General features: G+C 42.0%; 1 protein-coding gene across 2 annotated transcripts in view; it reads left to right on the top strand.

The window, feature by feature from the left end:
• The window catches only part of LOC126252837 (uncharacterized), a 132,649-nt gene that overhangs the window by 52,866 nt on the left and 61,058 nt on the right, over positions 1 to 18,725 (top strand). For both annotated transcript variants that reach the window (XM_049953782.1, XM_049953783.1), the window contains exon 2: positions 1,265 to 1,341. In XM_049953782.1, coding sequence (XP_049809739.1) covers positions 1,321 to 1,341 — 21 coding nt within the window. In that variant the 5' untranslated portion in view covers positions 1,265 to 1,320. The remainder of the gene's footprint in view (positions 1 to 1,264; positions 1,342 to 18,725) is intronic.

Raw genomic sequence — 18,725 nt, 5'->3', positions numbered from 1 at the left:
TGCCCTTAAACTCTGTTCGCTCCTCCCCCCCCCCCCTCCACCACCACCACTACCATCTTTGACAATGCCGTTGCTAGAAGGAGGGTGACTTCTTATGCCAAAAGGTTTCGGCAGCCAGTGCTGATTATTAATCAAAATCTAAGCATTGGCAGGTTCAGAATCCGGGACCGGAAATTCTTGAACATAATCAAAGACGCCTCCCCTATAGACCATAAGTGGTTATTTCCTACATCAGGAAATTCTTCCGCTTTTGTACCGAGCATGTTTCCATTTTTTTTTTCATTTACGAAGTCACAATTCTAATTTGCATTGCTCTTCATTACTTTTGTATTTGTGTTTATTATTAAGTCCAAATGTGATTTAGTTATTGTGTACACTGAGTTTAACACCTCATCTCAGTCTTAGTAACTCTTACCCAGGAAACCAATGGAGCCAACGTCACCGCTGCTAGATGCTCTCCATATGAATTCTCAGTCGAACACTAAAACAGACTTTTTCTTCCTTCTCTGGTTTTTGAAACTGCAAGTACGCAAAACGGAATAGACAAACAGTATGGAAATGTGCTTCACATCCGTATTAACGTGGGTATCTTGATTTTCTTCTTATTAGCTCTGTGGATTGCGAGAACAGTGTTACTCACGTAGTGTAGGATTTTTCGCCAGGCAAAACTAAATAAGAGAAAATAGTTATAACTAAAAGTAATAACAGCGTGAATAGGAGAAAAATTAAATGGTTGTTTTATATGTTATTCGTTTCTTTTTATTTTGTGTTCTGTCAAATATCACGTGAGTTTCTGCAAACAAATGGAAAAAATTATGTAGTAGGTAAATAAGAGAGGAAGGAGAAAAGGAAATCATTCTGCACTGAAGGAGAGTACATTAATTTTTACCCGACTGGAAAAATAATTACATTCAAAGGTGTTACTTAATGGGGATTCTGCAGTATATCATACATTTCTATGGAACAAATGACAATTTATGTCACCTGTACTTTGTGATAGCTAAATTATTAGCACTGAAATAAATGTCGGCGTATTGGAAAACATTTATTGAATTTATCAACCGTTTCTGTTCCTCTTCTGAATGAGTGGGTGATTATGTTTGAGCTGAATAATATATAAACAGTGCATATTTTGTCTATCGACTGGTTGCAGAGAAAATGCGCTGTTTGACGGTGCTTCCACGACTGGCGAGACGATTTTACCTGCACTGCTGTTGAAAAACGTTATAGCATCCTCATTTCTTCCGTTTTTCTCTTCTTCCAGATTACCAAAACACTCAGCGGGAAGAGCTCATTCCAGAGCGAGGCACTGCAGAAGACATGCACAGCCCAGGTGACAGGGTACGTAGAAGCTGTGCATATAGCTGCTCGCAATGCGATAATCCTTTTCTTGATGTAAGTAGTGATCTCTGTAGAGCGATACGCAAGACCGCTACGGTCGCAGGTTCGAATCCTGCCTCGGGCATGGATGTTTGTGATGTCCTTAGGTTAGTTAGGTTTAACTAGTTCTAAGTTCTATGGGACTAATAACCTCAGCAGTTGAGTCCCATAGTGCTCAGAGCCATTTTTTTTTTTTTTTTTTTTGTAGAGCGATAGGATGCGATTGTTTTTTGTCATCCGTCTTCTGAGTGGCTTTATGCGCGCCGGAACGACTGTCTCTTCGGCGCTAAACTCTTCATCTGAGATCAGTACCTATATTCAACGTCCTCAGTATCATATACGCGTAATTTCTTGTTGGATGTTTTCCAATCCGTTTTCGTAACGCTTCTTGATTTCTGTGAACCCCTCTCATACAATAAACGTTATTCCTTGATGTCCTAACTCATATTCACTCATATCCTATCATCCTGCGACATATTTAGTTCTATGGTTTCCACATATTCATTTTCTCGTCCATTATGCTGACAACTCCTCATTTATAACGACTCCACCTCATTTTCATTATCCTTTTGTAGCACGATGTCTCAAACGCTTATATCCTCTTCTTTACAATTTTCTCAAAGCCCGTGATGCGCTGCACATACCAGAAACTTATTCCTCATCTGATGGACCTACATCTGATACACTTCCTTTAGAGAGGAACGCTCTCTCTGCTTGTACTAATCTGTCTCTTATATTTTCCTTGCTTCGTCCGTTATGCTTTACTTTGCTTCAATGGTAGAAAATTCGTACACATTGTCTCCTTCGTCGTCTTCAACTCTTATGTTAATTCTACTGCTTATCTCGTAAGAGCTGCTTCTTACAACTTTCGGCTTTCTTTTGTTTCCTCTCAAGTTTTATACAGTAGTCAGTAAACAATTCTGTAATTCTTCTTCAAGTCCACTGACGGTAACATTGATACAAGCGAAACTTATGGCTGATATATTTTCACCCTGAATTTCAATCCTCCACTAAGCATTTCTTCGTCGATACAAATTTTAAACTGCAGGGGAGAATGACTTCATCTGATATGCTTCTTAGCACGTTTGGCCCTAAATCTTTACACTCTTACCATTCTATTTCACTGACGCCTACTACATCCTGACTGAGGCCTTACTTATCCTTTTTTAGACATATGGCCTTACTGTGTCAGTTTGACTTCCGATACACTACGCTTCGTCTGGTAAAATATTACCATGTCGTTAGTTTTTCAGTGTTTCAATCTTGAACTCAAGATGACCGAAACTGTTGGCTACTGATGAAATCAAGCTACACAATTTATAGTTCTAGTCATATTTCCTGGGATTCATATTACGTACATTCTATGCAGAGGTTTCCATTGTATTTAGAATCTTCATCCCGTGGATCTTTGCTAATTCTTCCGTCTGTTAGGGGCACTTACACCCCCCCCCCCTTTCATCCCCCACTCAAGAACAAGAACTTGCCCTAATTTCTTTCCGCCTCTTCTCACTCTTTGATAAGGCCGTTAGCACCATGTGGGTGGCTCATAATGCATGCCTTTAGTCGTCATTGATGATAATTTTAATTCCAGAAACTGGAATCTGGGATCTGAGATCGAGAGCACTTTCGTTAGTAATCACCGAGTCCATGGCACCTTCTACGAATTCAATTCTTCTTAGATTAGATTAACTATTCATTCCATAGACCCACAAAAGAGAGGATCCTCCTGGGTGAGGAACATGTCATGTAAACTCATTACAAAAATGGTCTACTGCACTTGTTGAGAAATTCATGGATGGTATAGAAGGAGCTGGCCACCAAAAATTTTAAATTATGTTTAAATTGTGCCTTGACAGAAACTAAACTATTAATGGTTGTGCTAACTTATGGAAAATATGCGTTGCTGAATACTGGACTCCTTTCTGGGCAAGAGTAAGTGATTTTAAATCTTTGTGTACATTGTTCTTATTCCTAGTTTTAATACTGTGTACTAAGCAGTTAGGTGGAAAAAGAAATGTATTATTTACAACAAACTTCATTGAGGAATAAATATGCTTAGATGGTGTGGTTAATATGCCCAAATCTTTGAATAGGTTTCGACATGATGTTCTTGCATTTACACTGCACATAACTCTTATAATACGCTTCTGTACTCTTAAAAATTTTTTCTCGGTTTGTGGAGTTACCCCAAAATATTATACCATATGACACAAAGGAGTGAAAGTAAAAAATGCCAGTTTTTTATATTTATATCTACTATGTCTGACATCATTCGCATTGCAAACACAGACTTGTTTAGGCGCTTTAGCAGTTCGTTAGTATGTCGCTCCCAACTGAATTTATTATCAAGTTGTAATCCCATGAATTTTAAACTCTCAACTTCTCCAATTTCCATGTCATCATATTTTATACACACACTAGAAGGAAATCCCTTGGAAGTTCTGAAATGCATAGAGGTGGGTCTCTTCAAAACTTAATGACAGTGAATTGACAATGAACCTCTTATTAATGTCAGTAAAAATTTTATTAGCTGCCCTTTCTAAATTGATATCTGATTTACTATTTATGGCAATGTTTGCATCATCTGCAAATAAGACAAACTTGGCATCTGGTAATGTAACAGATGACAAACCATTACTATGCACAAGAAAAAGTAGTGGACCTAGTATGGGACCTTGGGGAACACCACATGTAATTTGTTCCCAGTCAGATGATGTCTGATTACCTACTGGTAAAGTGTTACGTAATGACACACTTTGTTTTCTACAAGTAAGATATAACTGAAACCACTTTGCAGCACTACCAGTGATACCATAAAATTTTAATTTACTTAAATGAATGCTGTGATTCACACAGTCAAAAGCCTTTGACGGGTCAGAGAATATGCCAGTTGCCTCTAGTTTGCTGTCTAATGAACTAAGGACATCTTCATTGCAAGTGCAAATAGCCTTCTCAATATCAGAACCCTTAAGAACCCCAAACTGTGACTTTGACAGTACGTTATTTTCACTAAGGTGCTTAAGTAGACGCTTCAACATAACATTTTGAAAGAATTTTGAAAAGCTGGCTAAAGTGAGATCGGTCGGTAATTTGAAGGCATTTTTTTGTGCCCTTTCTTGTTGAGAGGTATAACTTCAGCAAATTAAAGCCAGTCCGGGAATGTTCCTGTGATAATTACTCTACTCATAGTACTGCACAGCACTTCTCTTAAAAACCGTACATCTAACAGCGATTTATTCTATCGCTAGAACCAACATATAAGTTAAACTCATTTCGGACCAAAGAGCGTTTAGTAAATTGTGAATACAGAGTCTAAGACTATGATTGGAGCAAATTACTAATGTCATCGGAAATTTAGGGTGCTGCTGGATGCCTTACCTATAAACAGCGTCTTATTTTTGCAATTATAGAAATTACCGTCAGTACTGTGTGGCATACAACACTGTCCAACGGGTGGTTCCTCAGAGAGATTGCTGTATGGGTGACTATTGCTCATGCCATGCCAGTAGTTAATTGGTAGGCAATAGCAAATGGCCACCTGAAGTTGCACCGCGCCTTTTCCTGCAGAACGTCATCAATGACAGACAGCAATTGTTTTCCAGCTGCTTGTTTGTTCTGGAACACCGGTTCGTGTCCAGCTGCTGCTCGGTGAACATGTTTGATCCACCTCATCGGGGTTGCTACCAACCATATGATGTCGTCCTGTTGTCATCTTGCATCTTCATGTCTTTAACTATCTTGGTATCTTCTCCCATTTTTCGTTACATCATCCTCGATTCCCTGGCAGCAATATGGCGTGTAGAAGTGTGATTCACCGTTCTCGTGATTTTCGCCAATATTGTCGATTTGCTGTTGACTTAGTAAGTAGCAAAAGAGGGCTACCTCCTAATCACGTTACAGTTCGTATTTCATACAGGTACAAGTTACGTCCTACATTTAGAACCGACGTATCATTCTGATTAGAACACTACTGATATGATTATGTGATCAGCAGTTAGTAACTACTGTGTTCCATTGTTAGAAGTTTCAATTGGACACGAAAATCAGAATCTTACTATACTGCCCAAGGAAGCGGCAGGTCAGGGATACAGATTGGGGAGCGATGGAGTGCATTGTAGAATGTGACAGACAAAAACTGAGATTATCATAACAGTTGCAAACATAGATTTTGGTAAGTGTAGTTTTTATTTCTAGTGTAAACAGTTTTTTTTAATTATTGTTGTTAGTATCACGTGTTTTCTCTATGTCAGTCATGCAACATGGGTCTCCAGTCAAACCTTTTTTGTATTTTTTACATATTAGTTTCACAGCGGAAATGTTATCCATTTCCGAACTTCCTGCGCGGACTCCTGCTTGCTCTTCTTGCTGCATGCGACTTTTTTCTTTATCAGATCTGTCAGTACCTCCAAATGCAGTCTTCTAACGGAAGGAACCACTACCAGTCTCCTATAGTTAGTTGGGTCTTTTCGAGACACTTTTTTACGCACCGCTGTTGTGTAGCAGGTATTCCATTCTGTTGGAACATCATCTCCATTTAATAATCATTCAAACAGTCTCCTTAGCCTCTCCAAAAATTTCGGGGGACCAAACTTAACCAGTTCTGTATATATGGACCCACACCTTAGTGCATTCTTCACCTTACAGCTCTTCCCCCCCCTCCCACCCCTCCCCCGTGCGCACTCCCCATGAACCATGGACCTTGCCATTGGTGGGGACTTGCGTGCCTCAGCGATACAGGTAGCCGTACTGCGTACTGTAGGTGCAACCACAACGGAGGGGTATCTGTTGAGAGGCCAGTAGTTGCAGGGGCAACAGTCTGGATGATTGATAGATCTGGTCTTGTAACATTAACCAAAACGGCCTTGCAGTGCTGGTACTGCGAACGGATGAAAACAAGGGGAAATTACAGCCGTAATTCTTCCCGAGGACCTACAGCTTTACTGTATGGCTAAATGATGATGGCGTCCTCTTGGGTAAAGTATTCCGGAGGTAAAATAGTCCCCCATTCAGATCTCGGGGCGGAGACTACTCAAGAGAACGTCGTTATCAGGGGAAACAAAACTGTCGTTCTTCGGATCAGAGCGTGGAATGTCAGATCGATTAATCTGGCATGTAGGCTAGAAAATTTAAAATGGGAAATGCATAAGTTAAAGTTTGATATAGTGGGAATTAATTAAGTTCGGTGACAGGAGGTACAATAATTTTGGTCAGGCGGATACGGGGTTATAACTACAAAATCGAACAGGGGTAATGCAGGAGTAGGTTTAATAATGAATAAAAAAATAGGAACACGGGTAAGCTACCACAAACAGGATACTAAACGCATTACAGTAGCCAAGATAGACACGAAGCCCACGCCAGTATAAGTAGGTAAAAAGACGAGGGCTGGTATAAATCCTTGGGTAACAGAAGAGAGACTGAATATAATTGATGAATGGAGAAAATATAAAAATGCAGTAAATGAAACAGGCAATAAGGAATACAAACGTGTCAAAAACGAGATCTACAGGAAGTGCAAACTGGCTAATGAGGGACGGCTAGAGGACAAATGTAAGGATATAGAGGCATATATCATTAGGGATAATATAGATACTGCCTACAGGAAAATTAAACAAGGATTTGGAGAAAAGAGAACCGCTTGTATGAATATCAAGAGCTCAGATGGATAACCAGTTCTAAGCAAAGAAGGGAAAGCAGAAAGTTGGTGGGAGTACATAGAGGGTCTACGCAATGGCAATATAATGGAAATGGAAGAGGATGTAGATGATAATGAAATGGGAAACATCATATTGCGTGATGAGATTGACACAGCACTGAAAGACCTCAGCAGAAAAAAGGCCCCGGGAGTAAACAACATTCCATTAGAACTACCGATAGCCCTGGGAGAGCCAGCCATGACAAAACTTTCATCTGGTTAGCAAGATGTATGAGACAGCCGAAATACCCTCAGACTTCGCGAGCTAACGTCCCAAAGATGTTCGGGCTCACATGCGGTTCCTCTTCGTCGAAATGTCTTGGCTCAAACTCGTCTAGGGGTTGAACCGTACATGTCCCATTACACGTCCTAAATTAGATACTTGTGGCCGTTTGGTTAAATTGCCTGACTGATGGCAAGTTTAAGAAATTATATGAAGTTAATATGACATATAGTAACAGTAATAGTATTATCGGGAACTAAATTAACGACCCATAAATGATATAGGCCACACAGTTGCTATTTTGTTAGAATAACCTTTATTGAGAAAGCAAAAGCGAAAGTGGTCATATTTAAAATTACTGTTACACTCGAGCGGATAACCATTTGACACAGGTCGATCAATCACAATCTCATCGCGAAACACAAGTCCAGTACTCTACCTTGATATTTACACGAAAAGTTAGAGTATACGTCAGGCACGCGGCTGCTTACCACTCAGAGACTAAGCCCCGCGATACCACCCAAAGCGAAATTTTTTAAATCGTTTCACTTTCTAACTGCCTAAAGACCGACTGCCCGCTTTCGCGTCTCAATCCCAACTGTACCCTTTGGTAACTTCAGCCAAACTGTCCGCTTTCGCATCTGCACCAGTACTGCCCCTCGGCCCATCCCTGGCCTCGTTTCCGGCGTACCGAACACCGTCGTTTTTTTTTTCTTTTTTTTTTTTACAGTTCCCTTTCCTGAAGCCATCCATCTGATTGGCCACAGCATATTCTGCATTATTTAACATCTTAACATATTTAAATAATCAAAGCTAGACCACTTTCACGTTCTAAATAAAGTAACAGTAATATCGATTGTTAAATTCTTTTACATAATACCAATACAATTTCCTTCATAACTTTGAATGTCACGGCCACCAGCCTTGCACAAATATGCTTTCTGATAAATAAATGAAGAACAAAAATAACTATTATGCACTAAACCTTACAACAAATATTCTAATGATTCATTAAGGTGTCATGCTGTCATCGTTCAATGTCTTTTTGTGTGGAGGAAATGATGAACTGATGCTTAATTGAAAATACTGATAATTTAAAACTACTATATCTTTTATAAAAAAGAAGTTACAGAGTTGATATTTACAACGTTTGACACTTTAATGATGCATTTTTATGTGAAATGTCGATCGTTAAGACCGACCAAATCGTAGAGACTTTATCATTCAGGCTTTTGTTACAAAACTTCTTAATTTCACTTCAGCAGAAAATGGATATGATCCATATACAAGTTATATTGAGATCACCATGAAAATTTATGGAGGATGGCAGATTAAAATTACTGTGGCTTCATTCTCAGCATTACTACAGCATTAAATAATTTTCACAAATGTTTCCCTTTATGTCCGATCTTAGGTGCACCATATTTAACACTGCTACGTCTCCTTGTCCACAGAAGCCTTCTACTGAGTTTCCCTATGGCGTAGGTTCTCGTCTGTATCATTAACACACTACAGCGCTTAGGCCTCAATAGACAATTGACGTCTGTGAGTTTCCCCATCTCGTGGTGAATCTGCGATTTTTGTGGCATGCGGCTCTGGACGACAGGGTTCGTTTCACAATTCCTGTAGGCTGAGTCTTTCGGTCATATGTTTAAATGAGAGTGCAATGCTCGTTAGCTCACAACTTCCAAACGAATATAATACTCCCAGCCCCAACGGAATCAGATGCTGACAAGTGTGAAAATTACCGAACTATCAGTCATAATTGCAAAATACTAACACGAACTCTTTACAGACGAATGGAAAAACTGGTAGAAGCCGACCTCAGGGAAGATTAGTTTGGATTCCGTAGAAATTTTGGAAGACCTTACGACTTATCTTAGAAGAGAGATTAAGGAAAGGCAAACCTACGTGTCTAGCATTTGTAGACTTAGAGAAAGCTTTTGACTACGTTGACTGGAATACTCTCTTTCAAAAACTGAAGGTGGCAGAAATCAAATACAGGGGGCAAAAGGCTATTTACAATTTGTACAATTACCAGGCGGCAGTTATAAGAGTCGGGGGGTATGAAAAGGAAGCTGTGGTTGGGAAGGAAGTGAGACAGGGTTGTAGCCTATCCCCGATGTTATTCAATTTGTATATTGAGCAAGCAGTAAGGGAAACAAAAGAAAAATTTGGAGTGGGAATTGAAGTCCATGGAGAAAAAATTAAACTTTTGAGGATTTCCGATGACATTGTGGTTCTATCAGAAACAGCAAAGGACCTGGAAGAGCAGTTGAATGGAATGGACTGTGTCTAGAAGGTGAACATAAGATGAACACCAAAAAAAGCAACACGAGTATAATGGAATGTAGTCAAATAAAACCAGGTGATGCTGAAGGAATTAGATAAAGAAACGGGACACTTAAAGTAGTAGATCCGTTTTGCTATTTGGGAGCAAAATAACTGATGATGATCGAAATAGAGAGGATATAAAATGTAGCCTGGCAATGGCAAGGAAAGCGTTTCTGAGGAAGAAAAATTTGTTGAAATCGATTATAGATTTAAGTTACAGGAAGTCTTTACTGAAAGCATTTGTATGGAGTATAGCCCTGTATGGAAGTGAAACATGGACGATAAATACACTCCTGGAAATGGAAAAAAGAACACATTGACACCGGTGTGTCAGACCCACCATACTTGCTCCGGACACTGCGAGAGGGCTGTACAAGCAATGATCACACGCACGGCACAGCGGACACACCAGGACCCGCGGTGTTGGCCGTCGAATGGCGCTAGCTGCGCAGCATTTGTGCACCGCCGCTGTCAGTGTCAGCCGGTTTTCCGTGGCATACGGAGCTCCATCGCAGTCTTTAACACTGGTAGCATGCCGCGACAGCGTGGACGTGAACCGTATGTGCAGTTGACGGACTTTGAGCGAGGGCGTATAGTGGGCATGCGGGAGGCCGGGTGGACGTACCGCCGAATTGCTCAACACGTGGGGCGTGAGGTCTCCACAGTACATCGATGTTGTCGCCAGTGGTCGGCGGAAGGTGCACGTGCCCTTCGACCTGGGACCGGACCGCAGCGACGCACGGTTGCACGCCAAGACCGTAGGATCCTACGCAGTGCCCTAGGGGACCGCACTGCCACTTCCCAGCAAATTAGGGACACTGTTGCTCCTGGGGTATCGGCGAGGACCATTCACAACCGTCTCCATGAAGCTGGGCTACGGTCCCGCACACCGTTAGGCCGTCTTCCGCTCACGCCCCAACATCGTGCAGCCCGCCTCCAGTGGTGTCGCGACAGGCGTGAATGGAGGGACGAATGGAGACGTGTCGTCTTCAGCGATGAGAGTCGCTTCTGCCTTGGTGCCAATGATGGTCGTATGCGTGTTTGGCGCCGTGCAGGTGAGCGCCACAATCAGGACTGCATACGACCGAGGCACACAAGGCCAACACCCGGCATCATGGTGTGGGGAGCGATCTCCTACACTGGCCGTACATCACCGGTGATCGTCGAGGGGACACTGAATAGTGCACGGTACATCCAAACCGTCATCGAACCCACCGTTCTACCATTCCTAGACCGGCAAGGGAACTTGCTGTTCCAACAGGACAATGCACGTCCGCATGTATCCCGTGCCACCCAACGTGCTCTAGAAGGTGTAAGTCAACTACCCTGGCCAGCAAGATCTCCGGATCTGTCCCCCATTGAGCATGTTTGGGACTGGATGAAGCGTCGTCTCACGCGGTCTGCACGTCCAGCACGAACGCTGGTCCAACTGAGGCACCAGGTGGAAATGGCATGGCAAGCCGTTCCACAGGACTACATCCAGCATCTCTATGATCGTCTCCATGGGAGAACAGCAGCCTGCATTGCTGCGAAAGGTGGATATACACTGTACTAGTGCCGACATTGTGCATGCTCTGTTGCCTGTGTCTATGTGCCTGTGGTTCTGTCAGTGTGATCATGTGATGTATCTGACCCCAGGAATGTGTCAATAAAGTTTCCCCTTCCTGGGACAATGAATTCACGGTGTTCTTATTTCAATTTCCAGGAGTGTAGTTTCGGCATGAAGAGAATAGAAGCTTTCGAAATATGATGTCACAGAATAAAGATGAAGATGAAATGGATAGATCATGTAACTAATGAGGAGGCACTCAATACAATTGGGGAGAAGAGGAATTTACGGCACAACATGAATAGAAGAAGGGATCGGTTGGTAGGACATGTTCTGAGGCATCAAGGTATCACCAATTTGGTATTGGAGGGCATTGTAGAGGGTAAAAATCGTAGAGGGACGATAAATAGTTTGGGCAAGAAGAGAATAGAAGCTTTTGAAATGTGGTGCTACAGAATAATACTGAAGATTAGATGGATAGATCATGTAACTAATGAGGAGGCACTGAATAATTTGGGGAGAAGAGGAATTTAGGGCAAAATGGTTCAAATGGCTCTAAGCAGTATGGGACTTATCATCTGAGGCCATCAGTCCCACAGACTTAGAACTACTTAAACCTAACTAACCTTCGGACGTCACAGACATCCATGCCCGAGGCTGGATTCGAAGCTGCGACCGTAGCAGCCGCGTGGTTGCGGACTGAAGCGCCTAGAACCGCTCAGCCACAGCGGCCGGCAATTTATGGCACAACTTGACTAGAAGAAGGTATAGGTTGATAGGACATGTTCTGAGGCATCAAAGCATCACCAACTTAGTGTTGAAGGGGAGAGTGGAGGGTAAAAATCGTAGAGGGAGACCAAGAGATGAATAGACGTAGCATATTCAGAAGGATGTAGGTTGCAGTAGGTACTTCGAGATGAAGAAGCTTGCACAGCGTAGGGTAGCATGGAGAGCATGTGGACTGAAGACCACAACAACAACACAGCTCTTCACAGCCTATTGAAGAACTTTTATGTCTAAGCGCCATAACTCCTCGTGCTGCATCCTCACCTCACATCTATGTGAAAATTATTACTAGTTTCCCCGAAAAAATCGTTAAAATATGTTTTCCATTGACCGTGATTAATATTATAATGAAGTAATCATCAGCTCTTGTCCAGTTAAAGCATAGATTACGGGTTCCGCCCTTTTGCAAACAAACTGGTTTTTTTTTTTTTTACCCAAACATGATTCAGCACCTTCTGCTAACATCAGTGGTTTTTTGTTTATTGAAGAGGTAATTTTACATTATAAGGTTTAGCAGGGCCTACTGTATGATATTCTGCACTTATTTCTTGTCGAGCTTTATTTTGACTGATCCTTCTTCTTTTGCGTTCTGAAGACACTGTACACACATATTAATGTAGTTTGTAAAATTTCATCTTTATAAACGACCTGTTGCGTCGCGTTTTTCAGGAATCAATCCTAGGCCCTATTGTCAGTGGATCTTGGCGGCCAATTAACACGAGAATTTCTTGAAATTATCCACTCACTGAATTGTGCCTGAGAAGGTTCACTGTGCCTCCGGCTGTATGGTGGTTACCTCATCCTGCTGAAACCTCATTTTGGGACGATTTTCCACAGCACGAAGTAAAAATTTATCTCCATATCTCTCAGAAATAAATGACAACAAGTTGCCACCGTTGCCAGTTTCGAATCGGTAACTCCCGATCACTTCCTGCGGGGTCACCCTGCGGTGGCGTGGTTCCTTTTTGTCCTTTTTACCAGGACCTAAATTTGAACTCGTTGAAGCAGATCATCGGTAGGAAAGCCGAGCAGAAACCTACCGTACTGCAACTCGCAACAGGCTGCATACAACGTAACTGTTCTAAGAATGTGCAACTCGCATCAGGCTGCTCAAAAGTAAATGTTCTAAGAATTTGGAAGAGGTCTTAATTTTGAATGAAAGGTGAAAATACTGGAAAAACTCCAGTATATTCTAAAGTTAAGAATTACAAGTTCACTGCCAAACCTACGCTAATCCTAACACAGTCGTGCAAAAATTCTTTCATTCACGTTAGCAAATTTATGGTATGGTATTTCCCGAAATCTGAACACGGACTGTTCTGACATGAAAATTCTCGCCACACTATTAAGTTTATTGGTGTCTAATGAACTCAAGTTTTTGGTCACTCATCTGCTCAATATTCCACGCCGAATTACTAAAAAAATCCGTACTTTCTAAAAAAAATGTGCCTCCACTTGGAAACAATGTTTAGGCATGTAGCACAGCTAAAACCGTCAAACTATAACTTCCTTCGGAGCTCATTTTACACACGTCCGCATCATTGAAAGGCTGGGCTCCGACACCTTAGACTGCCGTAAGCATTCTGTATCTCACGCGCGAAGAATACATCGTTCTAACTGGTCAGTTTTTTTTAAGGCCAATAGAAAAACATTATTCTCCCGCGTTAGTCCGCGCTTTTCATGACTAACCAATCAACAAATAACACATTTTCAAACTATACTTTTTCCCTAAATAAATATTTAACTTCCTAATATTTTTTCCACTTTAATTTATTAATTATTTTCTTTCGCACTCGATTTAGCTTTGCTTTTACAATAAACTTACTTAAAATATTATGATAAAAAATTCCCCGTCATCTGCATTCACACTGTCTTAAAAATTTCTCACGCCAGCTCTTATGGCTTTTGTCAGTATAACAATGATCTACATATTTACTTTAGACCACATTCACACTTCATTCACACTACTAAAAGCATATAGAAAACTGTACAAACATAAATAAACAAAAAAGCCTTCAAGAAATAAACAGAACAATTCACAAAAACATTCTCTTGGCCTGTTTCTTGAATGCCTCTGTCCGCTACTGTACTCTGGTGGATGAAAATTAGAACTACGTACTCGACTGATCCCGCTTCAGACCATCTGCCACTGTGCATGCATCAGTCATTCTCCCGATACACAGGCACTAGACAGGAGCGATAAGGCGCCACGCCTCAACCCCACACCAAACTGTGCACTTAATAGGGTACAGTTGGCACTGACGAACTATCCTTGGACTTTCTGTAGCCCAGAAACGACCGCTTTGTTTATTGATGAAGCCATTCAAATGAAAATCAGCTTCGTCTGACATGACAAGTTGATGATTAAATTAATTGTTTTCATGGCTAATTGTTTGATATGAATGCAAATTTTCGGCACATTTCTTGGTCCACGGGTTCCAGCACTAACTGTGTTTTGTGTGGAATTATCTTTAAATGATGTTTTGAAATTCTCTTTAGGGGTATTCAGGACATTCCTAATTCCCTACAATGTCTTGTCGCCGATGTTTCTGGTTCCTCTTCGACACTGGCCCTAACTATTTCAGTGTTGTCTTCGATCGTTCAAATGGCTCTGAGCACTATGGGAATTAACAAAAAAAAAATGGTTCAAATGGCTCTGAGCACTATGGGACTTAACATCTGAGGTCATCAGTCCCCTAGACTTAGAGCTACTTAAACCTAACCAACCTAAGGACATCACACATACCCATGCCCAAGGCAGGACTCGAACCTGCGACCGTAGCAGCAGCGCGGTTCCGGACTGAAGCGCCTAGAACCGCAGGGCCACAATGGCCGGCGGGACTTAACATCTGAGGTCATCAGTCCCCTAGAACTTAGAACTACTTAAATCTAACTAACCTAAGGACATCGCACACATCCACGCCCAAGTCAGGATTCGAACCTGTGTCCGTAGCGGTCGCGCGGTTCCAAACTGAAGCGTCTAGAACCTCTCGGCCACACAAGACGGCTTGTCTTCTTTGCCAGCCGAGCGTAGTCTGGCAATATGTAATGGGCTCATCACAGAACCATTTTCCTCTAAATCTACCATAAGATTCCGAATCATCGTCGCTGCTTTTAAATCCAGGGAGTTTAATGGCTGGGAGTGTATTGTAAACTCATTCTGGTGGTCTTCGAGCCTCGTACGTACACTGCGGGCTGTGTGAAAAGTTATGTGGTGCTGCTGGTCCAGCCGGCCGAAGTGGCCGTGCGGTTAAATGCGCTGCAGTCTGGAACCGCAAGACCGCTACGGTCGCAGGTTCGAATCCTGCCTCGGGCATGGATGTTTGTGATGTCCTTAGGTTAGTTAGGTTTAACTAGTTCTAGGTTCTAGGGGACTAATGACCTCAGCAGTTGAGTCCCATAGTGCTCAGAGCCATTTGAACCATTTTTTTGCTGCTGGTCCATACCATCGTGACAAGGAAAAATAAAGTGCACTTAGCGGCGGACATAGTCCTCAAGGATACTTGTGTCAATCCATTATACCGTCCTTAGTTACGGTATCGCCCAGAGGGAATGCCACGAAAACATTCTCCCTGTCATAACGCGGCCTCCTCCGGATTGTAACCTTCCGACGATTATTGCAGGTTGTTTGCTTTCACACATTTCACGTCCTACATGCTAACGGGAATCTGTCCGATGCAGCATATCCGCAAAGGCTGCCTGTTGCCGCACAGTGTGGTAATGGCTTGCCAGTTGTGTAGCCTTCATCGCCGATGAACCGGAATCGGCATTGGTGCTTGAACAAGCCACCTGCTGCGGATGCCAATACGTGGTAATGTTTAGTGAATGGTCTTCGAGATGACGCTGTTGGTAGTCTCTTGGTTCATCTGGGCGGTCAGTTGCTGTAACACTTGCACGTCTTTCGCTTGCGCACATCTCCGCACCCGTCGTTCATCACATATATGTATAGCCCGTGGTGCACCATATTTGCCTACGTGCCGGTTTTTGGTAGCACCTTATAGCCATGCACGGAATACTTTAACCTCAGCGGCAGACAAGCAATTAATAAACTTAGGCGTTTCGGAAATGCCTTTCCCTTGTCCAGGAAGCCCAAACCCGCCACCGCTTGTATTTTGATTAATAAGCATCATTGTTGGCAAAAGACTTCCGGACTGTGAAGTCACCCTCATTTTGTCAACAGCCTTGTCAAAGAGGGCGGAGGAGCGGACAGAGGTTCAGGGCACTCTCTTGCCCTTGGAGTGGGAAACTGCCCTTAAAGTGGGAAGAATCAGCGATGATCAACGGAAGAAGGATGCGATGGCACTGGAAACCACTGCATAACGGACACAGGAAATGTGGTCTGTAATTGAAAAAGTGTCGTGATGGGCTCTCCAATGGCGACAGATTCAGGAATAGTCCCCAATTCGGATCTCCGGACATGACTGCCAAGGAAGAGATGACCATGACGAAGACTGAATAACCAACGACACGCCAGAGTTCAATGAGTCGGCGCGTTGAATGTCAGAAGCTTGAAAGCGGTAGGGAAGCTAGAAAATCTCAAAGGATAAATACAAAGGTTCAATCTGAATATATTAGGGGTCAGTGAACTGAAATAGAAAGAAGACATGGATTTCTGGTGAGATGAGTACAGGGTAATATCAACAGCAGCAGAAAATAGTATCACGGGAGTAGGATTCGTTACGAATAGAAACGGAAGGCAGAGAGTGCGTTTCTGTGAATAGTTCAGTGCTGGGGTTGTTTTTAGCAGAATCAACAGCAAACCAACAACGATGACGATAATTCAGGTATACATGCCGAAGTCGCAAGCCGGAGATGAAGACAAAGAAATTGTATGAGGATACTGAAGAGGTAATACAATACGTAAAGGCATGAGGGACTGGAATGAAGTTGTAGTGGAGGGAGTAGAAGAAAAGACTGCTGGAGAATATGGGCTTCGGACAAGAATGAGAGAGGAGAAAGGTTAATTGAGGTCTGTAATAATGTTCAGCTAGTAATTTCGAATACTCTGTTCAAGAATCATGAGAGGAGAAAGTATACTTGGAAATGGCCGGGTGATACGGGAAGATTTCAGTTACATTGAACCATGGCCAGACAGAGATTCCGAAATCATATAATTGGTTGTAACGCGTACTCTTGTCATAGACTAAGACCACAAGTTAGTAGTGATGAAGACTAGATTGAAATTTAGAATATGAGTCAGGAAGCCTCAATACGGAAAGAAGTGGGATACTGAAGTACTAAGAAATGGTGAGATCTGCTTGAACTTCTCTAAGACATAGATACAGCAATAGGGAATAACTCTGTAAGCAGTACAGGATATCTCTAAAAAGGACAATCATAGAAGTTGGAAGAAGAAACATAGGTACAAAAAAGGTAACTGCAAAGCAACCATGGGTAACAGAGGAAATACTTCAGTTGATCGTTGAAAGAAGCAAGTACAATAACGTTCAGGGAAGTTGAGGGAAGCTAAGACTAAATGGCAGCATGAAAAGTGTGAAGAAATCGTAAAAGGAATGATTGTCGAAAAGACTGACTCAGCACATAGAAAAGCCAATACAACCTTGTATGAAATTGAAAGAAAGAGTGGTAACATAAAGAGTTCAACTAGAATTCCACTGTTAAATGCAGAGGAAAGGAAAGAGTGGAAAGAGTACATTGAAGGTCTCTGTGAGGGGGAATACTTTTCTGATGTGATAGAAGAAGAAACAGGAGAAGAGACAGTTGTTCCAGTATTTGCACCAGAATCTAAGAGAGCTTTGGAGGACTTAAAATCAAATATGGCGGAAGGGATGGATAACATTCCATCAGAATTTCTAAAATCATTGGCCGAAGTGGCAACAGAACGATTATTCACGTTGGTGTGAAGAATGTATGAGTTTGCTCAACACCATGTGATTTTCCGAAAAATATCATCCACACGGTTAAGAAGACTGTAAAGGCTGTCAAGTGCAGGAATTATCGCACAATCAGCTTAATGGCTCGTGCATACAAGTCGCTGACAAGAGTAATATACAGAACAATGGAAAAGAAAATTGAAGATATGTTACATGACGATCAGTTTGACGTTAGGGTAGGTAAACGCACTAGAAAGGCAATTCTGACGTTCCGGTTGATAATGCAAGCAAGACTAAAAAAATCAAGACACTTTCATAGGATTTGTCGACCTGGCAAAAGCGTTCAAAATGTGCAGTGCCGTAAGTTATTCGAAATTTTGAGAAAAAAAAGGGGTAACCTATCGGGAGAGACGGGTCATATACAATTCGAGGGCAAAGGGGGATTAATAAGAGTAAACGACGAAGAACGAAGTGCTCACATTAAAAAGGGTGTAAGACACGGATCTAGTCTTTCGCCCAATCTTTCGGCCCTACTCTTCAATCTGTATATCGAAGAAGGGATGATGGAAATAAAAGAAAGTTTCAGCAGTGAAATTAAAATTCAGGGTGGAAGAATATCAATGAACGGTTCACTGATGAAACTGCTATCCTGAGTGAAGGTCAAGCAGAAATAACTGATCTGCTGAATGGAAAGAAAAGTCTTAGGAGTACATAATATGGCTTGAGAGTAAATCGAAGAAAGAGGAAAGTAATGAGAAGTAGCAGAAATGAGAGCAGCGGAAAACTTAACATCAGTTTTGATTCTCACGAAGTAGATTAAGTTAAGGAATTCTAGTACAGAGGCAGAAAAATAACAAATGTCAGACGGAACAAGGAGGACATCAAAAGCAGTCTATCACTGGAAAAAAGGGCAGTCCTGGCCCA

Source organism: Schistocerca nitens, chromosome 4 (genome assembly GCF_023898315.1).
Source record: "Schistocerca nitens isolate TAMUIC-IGC-003100 chromosome 4, iqSchNite1.1, whole genome shotgun sequence".
In the NCBI taxonomy this organism is placed as follows: Eukaryota; Metazoa; Arthropoda; class Insecta; order Orthoptera; family Acrididae; genus Schistocerca; species Schistocerca nitens.
This window is presented reverse-complemented; position numbering and strand designations above follow the sequence as displayed.